Below are 18,793 nucleotides of genomic sequence, written 5' to 3'. Positions count from 1 at the left end.
CCAGCACTCCCAGGTCCCTCTCTGCCGGGCTTCTCCCCAGCCGCTCCTCCCCCACTTGGTAGCGCTGCAGGGGGTTGTTATGGCCAAAGTGTAGGACCCTGCAGCTGGTCTTATTGAACTTCATCCCATTGGCTTCAGCCCATTGACCCAGACTGTCCAGGTCCCTCTGCAGACCAAGAGATAAGAGCCCCAGCACCTGGCAGCCTCCTCAGATTTCAGCATCCAACCATCTGAGTGGGAACAGGAAGACAACTCTAGCAGGTAGTGGGCTTTGTTTAAGACATCTCATGTCGATTCATAGTTACAGTGTACTAGAGCAATCTTTCCCTGTCAAAAATAGTGCTGCAGCGAAGAGCATTCTCTCCTCATCTTTAAATAACACAAAAGATCAAATGGTGCTCAATGGGGAAAGATGCTTGAAGAAAAGGTATTTAATTGCCAAACATGTCTTTCTGTACCGAAACATTAATAGGTAGAGCTGTCCCTTGTTCTTTCATTGCCCCAGTCTATTCCAGTAAAAATGAAAGAAAGGCATCTTGGAACTAGCTTAAATCAAAGAAAGGGTGGTACTCAGCTTAGATCTTCCTGCAGAAGGTATGCAGTCCTTACCAGCAGAGTTTTGCATCTTGTTTTTGGACACAGCTGAAGCCCTCTTTCTCTTGCATGATTTTTCTTGGGCTTTCTGGTCTACTCTAATCTCAGAAGAATGGACTCCTGAGAGTTACTATATGTTGTGAAAAGACAATATGCCAATGCTTGAATGTTGACATGTAGCCCATGACATTTCAGTATATTTCCTAATCATTTGTACAAAAACACCATCAGAGAAGAGGAGCACTTACTCAATTGCTCTGAGTTTTGCTGAAGGCCAACAAGCAGAGCCACTGTACTGCTCAGGTGATGCGCTCCTATGTCACAAAGGCATGCTGATACTCCTCCATTTCAAACAAGTCAAAAATATAACAGATCTTAATACCATCCATGCCCATAAAAATTCAATTTTTTTAGATTAGCTCAATATTTGTGCTATGTCCTGGTCTGAATCCTAGTTGCAAATCATCTGAGGCATGGCCTGATGTTGTAATTACTGTGTTCTCCATTATTCCCCCTCCAAAAAGAGTAGTAAGACAACATGAACTTCAAGACCTCTTTGTCTCTAGTAGAATACACTTTTCAAAGAAGATGTCATGTATGTCTTCTGGTAGTCACAGGCTAAGCCTAGGGATTTGGTTTTGGGGAGAAAGATAGACCAGAGCTATTTCACAGGTTTTGTTGCTATTTTCTAAGTTTTGGCATGATTAGTGGCACTAAGCTTCACACAGATAGTACAGACAACAGCGTAAGTTAGTAAGTGGGTACTGTAGTACCCACTTAAGTAAAGTACCCATTCAAGTGTATAAAAGAAACTTCCCTGACTAAGAATATGGTTGCCTTCTCTGAAATGAGTTTCTTTTCTGATGACTAGGCCAGCTGAAGAAAGGGGAAGAAGCTTCAAAACCAGATTCTGAGGCAGCAGCATCTGATTGGCAGGCAGTTTTATCTGCTACGTGCTTTTCCAGAGCTTTGATGGCTTGGCATGATCATCTTAATATCTCTGATCTCTCCAAAAGAAGCTATTTTCCATAGAGAAAAATGTCTCTGGCCTACGGCATTTTTGGCAGATGCTTCTATGGATGTGATGTGGAATAGCCCTTGCCTCCAACCCGGTTGCCAGATGTCATATTTGGCATTGCCTTTGGATTGAAGATAATGACGCTAAGCAGATCCTTTCTGCTTTGAAGCTTACTGGCTGACAGTTTTTCAGTGAACTGCTGGAAAAAGCAGCAGCTGACAATGTAAGGAAGATCAGATGCCCCTTTCAATTCAAAGTAAAAAGTCTCTTCCAAAGGTTCAGACTTCTCTTCTGCCACCAGCCTCAGCAAAAGTACATCAGGGCTAATTCTACCTCAGGAGGAAATAAGCTCTGAAACAATTAGATATAAACCCTCTTTGCAGAGGAGCCTCTGTTTTCGTTTGCCCTCTTATTACACTGTGTGTGAACTCAAGGAATGATCTCCGACCAGGCCTGAGTCTGACCATATTCTTTGTCTCCTCCTAAATCGTACAATTGTGCTTTTGCAGAAAACAGATTGTACCAAGTCAGTTTTCATCAAATGCCCAATAGCTAAACATCCATTAAACTACATCTGTGCTCAGAAGAGAACCCATGTATTCCAACTTAAGCAACAAAATCTTAAGTAGAAGCAGAAGCAAGAACCATGAGTATCAGACCTCCATTTTCCTGTTCATGAAGGAATGGTGAAGGTATGCCTGTGTGATGAAACTGAAAAACACTAGTAGTTTTTTGAGGGGATTTTTTTTTCCCTAACATATTTAAAAATATTCCCGTGGAATCCTTCTGACAATATATTTAGCAGGAGTTATCTGCCCGTAGCAACCAATCACTTGTAAGTTGCTTCTCTGCTTCTATGCTCATTGGCTTTTTCTGTCATTGTGTCGTACCACCTTCTGTCTGAAGTACCAAGCTCAGCTTTTAACAACTGCAGGTATTCCCTTCAGATCTAGACTATCTAATGTCATGTCCCTAAGTGAATAAATGTTTCTGGTACTCAAGAATCCTGAGCCTACCCTTTCTAGCTTTTTTATTTTAAATTTCCACTTCCTCCATCCCATCCTCAATGATGCTAGAAGAAAGGAGTGTTTCTGTCTAACTTTATAATAATATGTCAACCAATCTGTCCACATCAGTGATTTTTAACTAATCAAAATGGTGTATGCAGGTAGATGTAATGCATGTGAGATCTAAGGATTAGTTTGTATATTGAACTTCTTTAAATTTAATTCCTTTATAGCTTTGTAAGCTTATTTCTTATAGGTTGCCACTTCAGAGAAGTCAATGTCTTCAGTGCTTCCTTCCAAGTATTTGAGCTGTCTCTATAAAGAGATAATGCAGCTGATCAGGGAGGAGCACTGAAGACATGTTCATATAAAGCAGAAGAGAGTGCATTTCATTTACTCATTCACTGTAGTAACTATAAGGTAAAGACCTTCAGAATGGCTTCATACTCAGAAAGGACAACCTTCACATTTTATGGAAATCGATCATGTTTATTTTAATTTCTATATGTGAGCTGAAGTACATTTCTTTCTTTCTGACTTCAGCATAGACTTACCTGAGCAATTCACCTAATTAACTCTGACAGTGCGAAACATGAAGGTAAACTGTACCATTATCAAAGGAGGTGGTATTTCTGCCCTGTTCTGAAAGTGATGCTGGTGAATACATTTTTGCAGATGATGCTTATAATATTCCTAATCAAGTGCTAATGGCAATGGGAATATGGATGAACACATGTTAAATACTATGAACACATTAAATACTATAAACATAGTGGTTGTTACACTTCCCTGTTTCTAATTTTCTGTTTCCTAAGCATCTTATAATTCCTGTTTTCAAACTACAACTACAAATCCTTACCAGACACCCCACAGCTTTGCTTTGCTTTTTTTCTTTTTTTAAAATGACACCCACCTTCATAACTCTGTGCAAGATTATGTCGGATGATGTTCATTGGCTGATCAGGAAGATTTTTGGATGGTGACTGGCTGTTGGGTACCAAGGAGTTGGCATAATGCCACTGGCATTCTCCATTTGTCTGCAATGTACTCAAGAAAAATCGAGCCACTTCACAAGGTGCTCCTTGAGACTGCCCAAACTTCGAAGACAGCATTTGCTTTTTGCTACTGAAGACATGAGAATCTACAGGGAAGTGTCCATAATGGTAAGAGAAAGGCAAGCTATATGATGGGGCATATAAAAGTTCACTGTTTTCTGAATGGAAGTTTTGTTCTTGAATGGTGGCAGCGTTCACTGCAGGGCTGGATCGCCAGTTTCCCACCTGGCTGCATTCCAGTTTGTCTGTTTGGAATGAGCTGTATTGCTGGGGGAAAAAAAAAAAAAAGGAGAAGGAAGAGAAGAGAATTAAATAACTAACATTTATATGAAACCGCATAACATATCGTACAGGGTCCCAGAGCTGGGCCTCCTTGAACTGCAATCTCACTGCCTTAAAGGGGCTGGCTTACCAGTACATTTAAAGATCTTTGTCTTCACAATAACCTTCATGGTTTACCTTCACTTAACATGGGAACAAAAAATGATTTTGTCATCCTAATGCTAAGAGTTTATTTGATAATTTTGCCAGTTGGATTTTTGCTAGTAACTGTAGACAGTTAAAAATAGCAGAGGGCAGAAGTTTGTAGCGTAGCACTGGAAGTCACTGATAAAATGGAGCAGTAGACCATGAACATGATTTTGCATATGCTGGCATGTCAAGCTTTCAGATGATAGGAAGGCAAAACCTGTCCTTTGCATCAGCTTCTGTCACAGCGATTTTTTCTTCCTAGTCTCTCCCACTCTCCTCTCCAGGCTCCAAATGCTTTTTGGGCTCCTGCTGTTTTGAATGCAGAATGCGTGCCAGCTGCATTCACTGCTGTTTTAAGGTAATAGTAGCTCTTTCCAGCAATATTCATTGCAGAGTCTCAGACTGTCTCGAGGTGGATCTAAGTCTCTCCAACCCAGTTTTATGGACAGTCTCCATATTTTCCTTTCATGTCTGGTTCTACCTCATCCAGTGACAGTAAGAGATATTCCAAATGCCACTGCAATGCTCTGTTTGCTAGAATTCACTCTTACAACACATTGTTCAGTGTAAAGGAAACTGCTAATACCTATGTGACAGTAAGAACTCTGCATATCAACAGTGAATGAGATGAATTCTACACCAGTGCAAATTTTCACAACACAGCTATTCTTAGAACATATTTTCCTTCTTTTTACCAAAAAAGCACATTGGTTTTGAAGTACTTTTCATACTCCACATCCAAATGTTTTTTGTATTTGCATCATTCAACAGAGTTGGTTTGTACCATTTGTGCTGATCACCCCAAGAACAAAAGGGTCTAATTGTGTTCTGGCCTACAGGGGAGTTCCTGTGGCAGAGCATCCTATAGTCAGTTTAACAGTAAGTTCAGTTCTGGATGATCTCTGTCCCATCCCAAGCACTCTATGACTATGATTGGTAAGTAAATGTTGCTGGAAAGGTTACCTGTTGTGGGTAAGGCGTTGTTCTGAGTTTTGCCTTAATTTTATTACTTTTGGGTTTTACTATTTTCCTTGTTTCCTGCGAGGTAGATACTGAGTTTCTGCATGAAAACTGTGACTTAGAAATGGTGACCTGGTCCAGTGACAACTGAAGTTCCTTATACTCAATATCTCTGCAAAAGAACAGTCTCATAAATGACATATTCAAATATACCATACAAATCCAAAATAGCTCCTTTGAAAATACATATTAGCTTTCAGAATGTTTTCATTTTCGTGAAATGAAAACCTGATCTGTCTCCCAAATTGACACTGTCACCTCTGCTAGGTAGCAGTAGCTTTCATTGCGTCTGGACGGACCCAGCGCAGTTCTGATGCTAGTTACAGAACTGGGGTCCAGGTCTAATGGGAGTGACCACAAGTGATGTTACATTCAAGCATAAGGTGGAAATGGTAATCATCAGGAATATCAACGCTTTTTACCTCAACGTAACTAAAACAGGGAGGATGTGAGGAGAGAAAAGTGGCTATAACATGCAAGCACAGAATGATACTGGAAGACACAAGTAAAGCAAACTTAAAGGATTTAATTAGTAATGAATCAATTCCTGATAACACACAAAGTGAATCAAATACTGATAACACATAATGGTACAAAGTATTTTGACTTACGTAAGGACATAATTGACACTCACTATGCAGTGAGGCCGTGATGAACGGCTGTTATGCACAATGGTTGCATAGCTCTGTACCCAAACCCAGCCTCCGTGCTTGGACAGTAGTCGATAGTACTTGGTTGTGACTTGACCTTTCACCAACACTGCAAATACAATGAAACAAAGCATTTCACACTGCTTGGACTTGTGACCACTATCTGAAGAGATTTGCATGCGAGGCAGGGACTTTTCTCCCTCCTTCCTCTCCTTTAAATCTCCTCCATCTCCCACCAAATTTTAAGTAGCTCCCCTGCAAAGGCATCTGTCCTGCGTCTCTACGTAGTTTCACAGGGTCATGTTACTGTTAAGGTTTCTCTTCCTTCTTTTCCAGTTCACCTTGCTCTCTTATGCTTATATTCTGCAAAAAAACCACCTATAGTTTCTAATCTTCTAAGTGAAAAAAAAAGTCAGTTTCAGCAGACAGCAAAAGTATTTCAAAGTGGACACAACTAGCTTGAATTTTCCCAGTGTATTTGGAAGCATTTTTGTCATTCATAGCTTGATACATTTTTGTGTGTTTTGCAATATATTTTATGCTACGATGCCGTTTCCTCTGTAAGCTCTACATTTTGAGGGCTGGTTTAAAAGAGTAAAATTAAAGTGCTGTTTGGTTCTTAAGCACACAAAGACAGAGAGGTGAATCAGTTACTCTGGCAGATTTCACTAGAAATATAATCCTCTACATACTAGTTTGGATTCTCTGTGAACAAAGATGTTTTGTCATAAGGCTGTGCTATAGTAGGAGTTGTGCAGCATCTCTAAGTATTCAGTCTAGCCACAAATATTTCTGATTCAGTGCCAGGCTTCTTGTGAATCTAGTGATTGACTAGAAGACAATGCTCATCCTTCGAAGGTGATTCTTCTCTTCTGTGACCCTGGAACATTCCTTGAAGAAACTCTTTTTACTCACCTATACAATCAATTATTTATTTTAAATTAGGAAATAAGGGACTGAGCTTGCTTCACAAACTATGTCCAAAAAAAGGTGATCAATAATAGCAACTCCTTTATCTAATACTTGATTAAGCCCTTGCAAATGCAGGGCTTGTGCTAGACTGAACTTAATAGCAAAGCTCACTGTGACTTTGTTCTCTCATTGTGTGTGCAAGGTGCAGAAGCAGATATATAATAAGGAAACGAAACAAGCGTTCTCTTTCAGCCAACTCTAGTAGAGCAAACGAACACTTGAAATTAAAATATATGGCCTTGTAATTATTATTCATGGAAGATTTTTCTGACAGGGAGGGCATCCAATATTAAATTGAAAACTAAAGAGTGCCTAATCTTTGGACATTTGTTTACTGTTTGGTAATTAACTATGTGGCTATCAATCATTGCTGGGTTTGGCTTTTTTTTGTTTGGTTGTTACTTGGGGGAGTAGGGATTTGTAATTTCAGTAGTAATCAGAGGCCACAGTTATGTGAATAGCCTAATGTAAAAGCAAGAGTTCTTGTCTGTAGCATATAGGTCATCTCTCTGGACTGCTTACACTTGTATCCATCCATGCACGTCACAACATATTTAAACTTTTCTTCAAATCTAGTTTATCTCCCTAAGAAACTCAGGCTCTTACAAAAAGGTCTTTCTGGAAGTGTCATTTCTCCTTCCATTACAGGATACAATATCCATTTGTTCAGAAAGCAACAAGATAAACAACAACATCTTGCAGAACGCCAAGAGTTTTATTTAGAGTTTGAAGTCTCTCTTAGCAGTTTTTGCTTCCTACTTGTCCATGTCCTTTCTCATACCTACATTGATACATGAAACACTGTATGGGGTGGAGGTGTACATATGTACCGATACTGAAGAAAATCATGAGTAACGTGTGTAAGTATGTAAACACACCTACAAAATATAAAGGCATGTGAACTCTTTAAGTGAAACATACCACTACAAGGCAAAGGTCTTGTCGGTGCTACTCAAAGTTTCAATGTATCAATACCAAGTAAGTCTGTTCTAAAAATACTTGTTAAAAATCAGCTATATGCAATGGAATCACTATGTTTCTTAATGTTTTATAATCTAAATGGTCCAACTATAAGAAATGAGGCTTACATTTTGGCCTAGATTGTCTAAGATACTTTTCGTAATGTGGTCTGAGCTTTTCAGAACTAAGTCTTCCTGCTAGCTTAATGGTCAGGTTTGCACTGAATTCTAAATGCCTTGCTACTCAGTCTTCCAAAACAAATTAATACTGTAATGGATCGCTAGCTATAACGAAGTTCTTGCGTGTGCTTTGGGGCTAGTTTTGACTTTCTCTCTCTCTCATACTGATTTTTTTTAAATCCCTATTTTAGCTCTTCAGTTAAGACAGTGTTTTAAAAGATGTGAAGACCACTGGGGACTACAGTGTTCAGCTTTCCCTCCTAATTATATAGACAAACCAATATTTCTCCTGAGATGGGGGAGGACTCTGTGTCTCCTGCATTTTTAGCAATCGGAGAAGTCTGACCTTGGCTGGGGGACAGTAGCTGTGTTTCTGATACAGCAAAGGAAGTCAATTTCCATTTGACTCTGTGTTAAATTACCCTGTTTGATGCTGATTAGGAAACCTCAGAAATGGGAGTGAGGTAAATCCACTACCAAGACAATCTGTGCAGGCTCAGACTTCTTGGTGGCCTCCGCTGCAATCAAACAGGGAGGATTCGGTGGCTTTAGCCTTGGCTCTTAGATGTGCCATTTGTAACTGGGTGTTCCGCTGTTGTGGTTCCCTCCTGGTTTAGTAAGCAAGCTGAAAAGGGCACTGGGCTGGCTGGGCTGGTCCTTCTGGTCTATCATAAATGACTATTTTAAAAGGCTCCAGCAGGCTCACGGGCATGTGGCTGGCAGTTCCTAGCCTGCACTTAGATGCCACTAAAAGAAGCAGACTTCTCTCTTCCGCACTCGCAGCTGTCACTGTTTAGCTTCCCTGGTGCACGCAGGCCAGGACATCATCCTCCCAGCCCTCAGACAGCACGGTCAGTCGATGGTGCCCTAGCAAGCTCTACAGTACTTTTGCCCACTTAAAAAACTAGTGCAGCTCTGCCAGAAGGCTTGATGTCCAGGGGGAGAAAATGTGGGTTCAATGTCATGGTCAGAGTGTAAATTGTTCTCTGCTATAAGGTGGGTTCTATAAATACATAGGTTGACTTCCAGGAAGCAACAAAACAGTTTGGTGATGACATTAGCTGAGGCTGGGACTTGCCTTGCCTTGACTCTTGTGAAAGTTTATAGGGGAAGAGCAATGATGTGGGATGCCCAAAATCCTCTGCACAGAGAGATGGTGGTACAAATGAAGGGATATCCCTGAGGCTAGAAAAATACTTTGCCTATAGTGGAACAGAGGAAAATCTTGTCTTTACTGGAACAACTTCTCTATCCTGTCTTTTCGAATGCAAGATCCTTAAGCAGGGACTCATTATTTGTGTGGATACATTTCCGCAGTTGCAGAGCAAACACTGTGTTTATTGATGGTGCTATAGAAATAAATAACACTAGTTCAAACACCAGAAGATTTTTCATATAGCTGGAAGCTAATGAAATGTTTAAGACAGGAAATGTTGTTTGCTGCCAGCACACCTTAGGCAAATACTCACATTTACATTTTCCTCATAGTTTGATGTTCTTCTTATATTCCTTCTACTGTTTAACTTCTAAATTGTTCTTCTCACTGTTTCCTTTGTTTTGTTCTCCATGCTGCCCAACTTAAAGTTCAGCTGCTTTACATCTTCAGTGTGGGATTTTTTTTTCTTCTTTAAAAAAACCAATTGCTTACCCTAGTTTTGAGTTGGCTTTTTTTTTCCTTTTTTTTTTCTTAATACCCTTATTAGGTGTAAGATGTTTCTCTCCAGATTTCTTCATCAGATGACACTTAATCATCAGATTGCTTTATAGAATAGTACGTCAAACTTGCCAACCTTTTACTGTTTTTGTTCCTAAGACGTTTACTAATGGATGGTGGGGGAGTTATAACAGTGCTCCCCAGAGGAAGTTTGTACACTTTACATCTGTTTTAATAATTCCTATTACTTGGTATTCTGAATGTGATTCTGCACTGTTCCCACTGCTACCCAAGAATGAGCCATTATTTTTTGCTTCTTGGCATTTATTTGCTTTGAAAGTTTCATAAATTTCTGTGCATGTCTCACATTTTTCTTATGTTTTTAAACTTTACAAAAATTTATCTTTGTAATTCAGATACAGTATCTAGAGAATTGCTCTTAGTTATTCTGTTTGGTTAAGGGTTGGTTGTTTTTTTCTTATGGGAGGAGGTGTGGGTGTGTTAATTCAGTAAACATGGTGTGTCTCTTCGTCTTACTCCATTAGTACGTTGATCAAACTGGCAGCCAAAGTACAAGTATTCTGCTGCACACATGGAATTATACATCACTCTGCTCTAAAATGGAGAACTCTTTTCCAGAGGTGATTGTGGCTATAATGGAATCAGCTCTATACTGGTTGACGTAAGTATTTCAAGTCTTCTTGTGAAAGTAATGAGTGACATTTTTTACAGGACAACAGTCACATCCAGATGCAAACATTAGCACTACAAAGAAGATGCCCCCAGCAGGACATTACAATGTACACTGGTTATTCTAGTTTTCAGTTTGCAATGGCCCAGAATATTCAGTGGTAAATATGAACTTGCTGTAAAGATCAGTTTCTGGTTTCCTAGGTGTAGCACACACTACCATCAACAGATGTCAACCCTTGGAATTTCAGCACTGACTTGCCAAATACAGTTACATCCTCCTTTACATTCCAGGTCCTCATGAACAGCGCATATTAAGGTGAAGAACTGACTACTTTCTCCTTTGATTCTGGCTGTTTTCAGCCCACAGGAGCAATCTGGAGAAAAAATCACTGACACTTTTTTTGATGTCATCTTTGCATCATATGGGCTGCGGCAGACTAAGCCATATCCAGAGTTCAGCTATCCTCTCAATTTGCTTCTCAAATTAATGTGCTACTGAATGACCTGCTTCCCAAATCCAGATGTTTGAAGATGTGATTAGTGTCTCTGTTGGCAGATGGGGAATTATTAAATGTGTAATTTTTTTTCCTGACACTCCATTCTCCAAACCTCATCCACATGCTATTAATGAACATTCGTCTAAGGATTTTTTGGGTTTGTGTTCGCTTCAAACACGGGATGATTATTACTAACATATTTCAGAGGAATGGAGAGCTGTTGCATAATTTTTCTTTTAACAACAGAGACTAGTAAAGTTCAGATTTTTCCCCTTTCACTCGTTTGCTCTTTTGGTTTTTTCCTTCTAGAGTTCACCACCTGGAATCAAGTCCAAATTTTCAAAACAACGTAGATCCTTTAAGTAAAAAGACAAAAGTGGCCAGATATGTTTGGGTTTGGTTTGGTTTTTTCTTTTCAGAAGCACAGCATATTGAGTATCTAGCTTATTTGCAGAACTAATGGTTTCCTTAAGTGACAGCCAAGCACTTTTGAAAATCTAGCTCCAGTCAAGATTTGGAAAGCCTTCTCTACTTTCCAGCACAGCGTCTGTTGTCTGCAAAACTCACTGTACTTAATAAATTTCAGTCTAGCATTCTTTATACTTACACAGATGATGAGCGTATCGTAAATGGAACACATCACAGCCATGAACATGGTGGTAGAGGGTTTTTTCTATCAGATCTTGGGGCTCATATCCAGTTAATTCAGTCACCCTGGAAAAGAAGGTTTCTATAATAAGCTAAATCTCTAGGAATATTCAGTTTCATTAGCCTAACATTTCATTGTGCCAACAAATTAGGTGCTTAAAAACTGCAGAATAAAATGTTAGTTTTGGAAACAGAATCCTCATCTTTATAAGAAAATAAACCCTCTCAACCCAGCCAAAGCAAGGTGCTGATATTCCCTAGCCAGCCTTACACACAGGCACAAAAAAGAGTTCTTTTACTTATTTCCACTTTGGTTTTTTTGCCACTGCCATGCATGATCCTTTGCACAAAGATCCAGTGGAGGAGCCATTCATAAAACAATAAAAGTATTCTTGTGGACAACTTAGACGTTTTCATTTGCTTTTGCAAACATAGAAATGTAACATGTATGTCAGTCCATGGAAGCTGTCATCATGGTCTATAAATAAGTTCAGTCTAACTCCTAACAGAAGAAGGAAGCAGGAGCTTATTTCAGCTGAGAATGTGGAAAGACAAGGAGCTGTGAGGATCACAAGCTAAGAAAAGGAAGGCTGAAGCTGGACTTCAGAAAAATGTCCCCACGTAATGAGAAGTAGAATAATGGAACAAATGTGAAACAGCAGTGTCTCTGTAGGTGTTAAAGAACCAGACTACACTGGTCAGACTTACACTGGGTCAGAACCGAAGAGTCAGAAACTTCATCGTTAAAAATGGGCTTTTGTTTATTTAGCACTGCTACTCGAGAACAAAAATCCTGAAAGTACATTGTGCAACTCAGCCATAGTGTGGCTTGTTTACCTAGTGTTGCTGGGGGTGTTTTATGCTGTCCTGGGCTTTCTTCACCTGAAAAGGCAGAACAGAGGTACCATACAAAGGCATATCTACATTAGCAAGTAGGCATTCTGTAGAGTAATATGGCTACTGCTAAGGAACTACTTCTGCAGCAGCAGATGCATCTGCGTATTTTAATTTTGGGACTTTTGCTTGGGAGTAGCTCTAGTCTAGGCCTGTGGACTGAAAGATCTATAATAGTTTGAGTGCCTTAAACATGCTCTTGGAGGTTGTCTTCCAGTTTAGATTCATCCAGAAGGAATTCGGTTCACATGCCTAAGGGCTCTTCACGATGTGAACTGCAGCAGGATGAGTGAGGAGAGTTGAGACATTCACTTCCAAAGGATGCTTCTGGTCTGAACTTAAAGACTAACGAGGATACACTGTATCAGAGAATAACACAGTAGTATCCACAGAAATGAATTGAGGGGTCTCAAGTAACGTGACAATGACAGTTGCAGATAATGTAAACTTTGTTTATTTTTTCTTTTGTAACTATTATTTTATAAAATATATATTCTTTACTAATGCTAAGAAATCATGTGGACTAAACAGAGACTGAAGACTTTACATTCTACTTAAGAAAGACAGGAGTGGGTTTCTTCTGAAGAAAATCGGGGAGGGAGGACTGAAAAACACCTTTGTGGTCTGCTTTATTATAAATACAATACAAATAGATTCATCCCTCCCCTACTTACACCTTCATCTGGGAAACTCTTTCATGGCTTTGCCTCAGTCAGAGACTACCAATATGGAGTGAGCACGTACCCCCTATCTGCAGGAGGATATGTGAACATATGCTCGTATTTCTCCTCTGCAGTGTGCACTGTCCCTCCTGATTTACAATTCCAGGAGCCCAGATTCTTTCTTAAGCCTCTCAGCATGGTGAAATACTGGTGAAAGATCCTGTTTCAGTGCTTCTTCTGACTTCAGCGGAATTAAAACAAGGGTGGCAGTCTCATCCTGCTCACTTAATCGGTGAGCACAGAAACAACAAATTCAAAAATTAAACCAAATGCCAAAACCTAAGACAGGTGTTAATTTTTCTGGAGGTGCAGCCTCACTTTGAACTAGGTCTTCCCACATGCTGAAAAACCCCACATCAATAACAGTTAGAGGGACACCCAAACTTTTGAAAAGTTTGAATTTGGAAATAAACTCAGCTGCCTGACCTTCTTAACACTAAACAAACCCCTCAATAAGCCACTGTTTAAGAGGCCTGAGCTCTGAAGATCATTCTTTGTGCATGACAGGGCACACAGAAGTAAATAGAGCTTGCCCCAATGATCAGTTCTGCCCTCTAGAGTTCTCTAAAGCCTTGCAGACTGTGTAGCAATGAATGAATAGGCTGCACCATGAAAATTAGAAGCAGCATATCACTTTGGAGGGAAGTAACTGTCTCCTTTTTCTATTGACCTTGATAAACGAATTTTTGCATGTTTTGCATTGTATCAACTATCTGCTCCTTCCCATGGCTTTCATACTGGCCTGTTTGCTGTGACTGTTGCCTTTAAAGACCTAGATTTCCTTGAATGGATATCAGAAACAAGCCTGAGAATGGTTTTGTCTTATTCCTGATATGTCCCTGCTCTGAGCAAATATAATTTGGTTTGCTCAGCTGGGAGAGCAAATTGGTAATGCTTAATATCCTTGATTGTCCTGTGTGTGGATGACACCCATCTGCTCTTTGGTAAACACAGCTATGCAATGCTACTGGTTCCGTCTGTGCTCCTGTCAACACCTCTGGTTATACTGTCTCTTTTGAAGACTCTTATGTCTCCAGGCAGTTCCTCTTAGGCACATCATTTCCTTTTTTCCACATGCAAAGACATGTTGCTAAAACCCTTGTGCTTCTTTGTAACTGTTACATTAAGTAAAGCATGCCAAAAATAAAAATAATCCAGAAACAACTAGTTCTTTGTAATTTAGCGTCCGATGGCTCACTATCTCATTGACTTAGAGTTGAGAAATAGCATGTTCTTGCATGGTTGACCTGCCATGCCAAACTTCCCAACTATCTTGGATACAGACTCTTTTTCACTGCTACAGATGAATAGTATTTCTGCTTCTTGTAAATCCAGCATGCCAGGGAAATGAGAAAGTATGTGACATCCTGCTTCACTTGCAGGGATTTTTGAAGAATGATCGTCTTGTCAATAGTCAAATCTGTTATATTATCTGGGAATTGGGCTTTCCCCCTTAACATATCTTGAATTGCACCATATAAAGTATCATTTTATACTAAAAGATACTGTGTTTCAGAAAGAGTGGAATGAATCATTCACTTCTACTTGAGTTCTGCGCTTTTCTTAGCTGGTATTTGAGATATATCACCTCATAGTGGAGGCAGGATTCAGCAATACCCGTTTTCCTAAGTTTTGTCTTAGAAGGGTGTATTTTCATGTAGCAGCCAACTGAACTAGTCTTCATTCTAACAACACCATTATTAGGGCTGGTTTCTTTGTTAAGACATTACACTAAAGTGCAGAAGACTGTTTTCATACTACTCAGTCAGAAGATTTCTGGAAGTAATTTGACCTCAGTGTTTCAATTGTGTGGGGTTTGTTTATTTGTTTGTTTTTAATTCACTGGCTTTGTATGTCAAAATGTATATCCTTTAAGGTAAAGAGGTATTACTGCTCATCTGCCAGCTACTCACAGCATGAAGGCTTCAGTTGTTGCTCTGAAACTATAATAATGATAGGTTAAATTACACAGTTTCTTATAGGACAAGACAAAGTATGGTCTATCAAGATGCCTGAGGGGCTCTGAAGATCCACATGGTGCTTGTGTTTTAGATCTATTTTGGACTGCTTTATTTTTTCATGGATATTTTGATCTGTTTGGAAACCTCTATAGCTTAAGATAACACTCGACTTTGAAAACATTTTTATGCTAGAAATGAAATAGCTGCTTACCTGGAATCTAGGAATATTAATTTTAAGTCCAAACTTGCTCTGAACATAAACATGTTACTGTGAAGTTTGATCTCAGTGATTGCACTGGGAGGTAAAGATTGACCTACAGCCACCAGTCCAACGATTTGGTAACAGGAATCATACAAAGACATATCTAGCATATACTGCCGGATCTTCAAATAGCCACTGCAGTGGATCACCTGGCATGAGAAGAAAACACACTCAATAGCTGATGGCAATGGAAGAGGCTGCAATTCAGCTGTCCACCTGGTTTCAGTGGATTTATAAAGAAATACACTCAATAACACTTAAAATGTGCATAGTCTCTCAAGGTTTCAGAAGTGCGATTAATTTATAAATGTAGATTAAAACACAGTGAGTGCAGTTTTAGTGTTTACTGCCAACATGATTAATCCAGTATTAAAGCACCTGCTCTTCGGGGACTATCTAGACTGCTTTGTAGTTAGTACTTTAAACTCTCTTTTATATACATTTCTTCTAGATACAGTCTAAATTCCTGTTCATTAATCAAAGAATCTGGAAGTTGCTTTTTAAAAATGATTCTCCCTCTTTTTCACACATACATACAGAGGCATATATAAATACATTTTAATGAGTTATTATTCTGAAGAAAACCAGACACTTTAAAAATCCAGTGATTTTATAAAGATTAACTGGTGTATATGCAAATGCACTAGAAATTAGTTTTAATTTCTTCAGTCAAGTTCACATGATATTCTCTTGACATGTGATCAAGCCCAGGGTCCTGAGACCAGGTTTCTGAATCACCACATACAATTCTAATCACAGGAGTCATAACTGCAGTGTTAGACTGTAAAAATTCACAATGTCAGCTAAAGAGGGAGGTAGAATTGTAACCTGGGTACTATTTCAGAACATAAGATTTATTTAATGTAGTGTTGGTGTTTAGAAATCACTTGTTCTCCAGCCAATTTTCTATTCCAAACAGCAGGCACGCTACACATCCTTCAGCTTCTTTTCTCTGTTTGTTTGACTTTCAACTGTGTCCAGTGGAAAGGAATTAATTTCTACTGTATTTAGTACTCATGAAAAATCTACTAAGCAGTCACCTATAACTAGGTTCCTCCTGTATAACCTTCCTTCTCCATCTCCAATCACCAAGTGATTAGAATGTTTAGCAAAAGTAAAGTAGCAAGAAAACCTACTTAACATCTCTCAGCAGATCCTGCTAATTCCCATAGTATTTGATTCATGAGTCTTTCCTAAGCTTCAGCTAATCAGGTGATATTTTCAAAATTATTAAGTCCTGACTCTAAGTATAGTCAAGGAGAATAGATTTAGGACAACATCTCTCTAGATGAACACATCTTTAAAAATTTCACTGTACAGAATTTCAATAGTGAACAAAAGAGGAAAGAAGGTGATCCCTCTGCTCAGCAGTCATAAATGAAGAAAAATAACCCACAAACATACAGAGGTACCACCACTACAGACTCTATTCTTTTACCTGATTTCAGATTCAGCTTTGGGACAGAATCATTTCTGCTGAGAAGCAGCTGAGCAAACAGGGGTCTATGTAATGAAGAATTATCAGTCACACCAGGTAGATACCAGTGTAAATAGACAGATATTTGTCCTGGACCTTGAACACATTCCTTAAAAGAGTTTTGCTTCTCTTGCATGCTTTTCTTTTTGTTTTTGAATGGCTCAAACAAAATGAATCTTCTCCTGACTGTATGTGAAGTCCTTTCTCTCTTGATGCTTAAGTGATAGAATTACACTGTGCAATGCAAAAAGCAGCAAATGCACACTGTAAATCTGAAAGTGCCTGAATGGCAGGTGCTATTATAGAATCTCAGCATTTGCCATGGCTTCTGATTTCATATAAGAGATAGAAAATTAATACAAATTATAAGATTTATAAACAGACTTGATGTTTTAGCACGGTTCAACCCTGAGTTGACAGTAACTACTGTTTAGGGTAACATTAGGGTCCCATTAATGTTGAGACCAGTGAAGTGACTTGTGCAACTGGGCGGCTGCTCAGCTGGAGCACAGTGGCACTGAGGCAGAGGGATGTGGGAAGACTTCCAAGTTACTGTGTCTGGGTTCCTGCCTCACATGCCTCCAGTTCCATAGGGGAATAAGACCTAGCTGTGTCCTCTCCTTCCACCTCTGTGGCTGTGCTCCAGCCACAACCTGGAAGATCAGGGATCAAGATGTGGGAATGTGCCATGAAGCAAACTCTAGCTCACTGTGAGAGCCTAGACTTGCATCATTAAGGGAATCTGCAGTCAGCGATGGCATTTTTGCATCTGTTCTGATTCTTTATATCACAGACTGTGCTTTCAGTTACACATATATTAAAAAAATCTAAACAAATAAACCTGTCACTTGTTGAGCATTTGGGGAAAACAAAAAACTTATATACATTACCTTGTAGCCACTGCATGTCAATCCTGCATTCCTCTTCGCTAGGACACATTTCATTCTTAGGAAAAATGATCTCTCGATTTCATATTCTGAAAGCATAAACCACACTGCTTATTTATTACTGAAGATTTCAAAACTGTCCATAACATTGCCTTTCATGATTTAACACGTGTTTATGTCTCAGCCTTAGGCAACAATACAAGCCAAACCTTCTACTTTCCCACTCAATACCTGCCCTCAGGATTTACATCACCTTCATGTTAGGATTCCCTGTGAAAGTTGAACCAGTTAGCATGACTAGGTCTCCAAACTTCTGTTTACCACTCTTCAAAAGGCACTTACTTCATTTCTAAACAGCTAGGTACCAGACCATGTTGGTAAAGGGAAGGGAAAATGTCCTTTGGAGCACAGGTAAATGAAAGGACTGTCCAAAATAACAGCAAAACAGAAGACAAGAAAATTGATTGAGTTTGCAATAATTTGGTGAACTTCTGGCCTCTGTGTGAAATATTCCCTATTTCACTGATTTCCAAAAACATTTTGGTAGATGATTTTTTTAACACATCTTCACGGGTAACCTCTGGCAATGTTTTAAAGTTAAATATTGTGTGGGTACATTCATATCTTCTGCTAAGAATAAATTCTCAGGAACAGTTCAGACCTCATTAATTCTTCTGACTTTTTCCTGAAAGTTGCAGTTCAGCAGAACACAACTATATTAGGAAAGAAAAGTCATTTGGTAGATCTATGAAGAGCAAAATCAGGGAAGCAGAGGGTTTTTCAGATTTGTTACAGTGCGTGTTACCCCAAACCTATTGGGATTTGATCTAAAGTCCACTGTAATCAGTTGGAGTCTTGCTTTAATTCAGTTTAACTGCTGAGTTGTATTCCTGGTTTTTATGCATCCATCACCCGATTAACACCTCTTAGCCACGCACCTGCAGTGGTTTGATCCTCAGACCGCTACCTGGAAACCAATAAACTGTCTACATCAAGTTCTGAGTTTAAAGGTCTGAAGAGACAGCCACAGAAAAAGGATTTAACAAGGAGGGAAAAGTAATGTAATATGTAGTGCATCTCAACTAGTTTCAGCCTTCCTGAGTATTAGAATTTTCCATTTGTCTTCCTAATGCAAATTAGATCCGTATGGGGGAAAACAGGCACTTAAATGA

The 18,793-nt window shown here is 39.3% G+C and overlaps 1 protein-coding gene across 1 annotated transcript; it reads right to left on the bottom strand.

Moving 5' to 3' along the window:
* Nucleotides 1-3,532: 3,532 nt before the first annotated feature.
* On the bottom strand, nucleotides 3,533-17,720 carry SIM2 (single-minded family bHLH transcription factor 2; the record flags this gene model as incomplete). Its single annotated transcript, XM_009866003.1, has 6 exons — nucleotides 17,625-17,720; nucleotides 15,207-15,406; nucleotides 11,378-11,484; nucleotides 5,777-5,924; nucleotides 5,109-5,277; nucleotides 3,533-3,941 (listed from the first exon to the last, which is right to left on the bottom strand). Coding segments are annotated over exons 1-6 (1,129 nt in total), but the record flags the coding sequence as incomplete, so codon positions are not given.
* Between the last annotated feature and the right edge of the window lie 1,073 nt (nucleotides 17,721-18,793).

The sequence above is a fragment of the Apaloderma vittatum genome, unplaced genomic scaffold, assembly GCF_000703405.1.
Source record: "Apaloderma vittatum isolate BGI_N311 unplaced genomic scaffold, ASM70340v1 scaffold33303, whole genome shotgun sequence".
Classification (NCBI taxonomy): domain Eukaryota; kingdom Metazoa; phylum Chordata; class Aves; order Trogoniformes; family Trogonidae; genus Apaloderma; species Apaloderma vittatum.
Note: the sequence above shows the minus strand (reverse complement) of the source record. Positions and strands in the feature narration are given on the sequence as shown.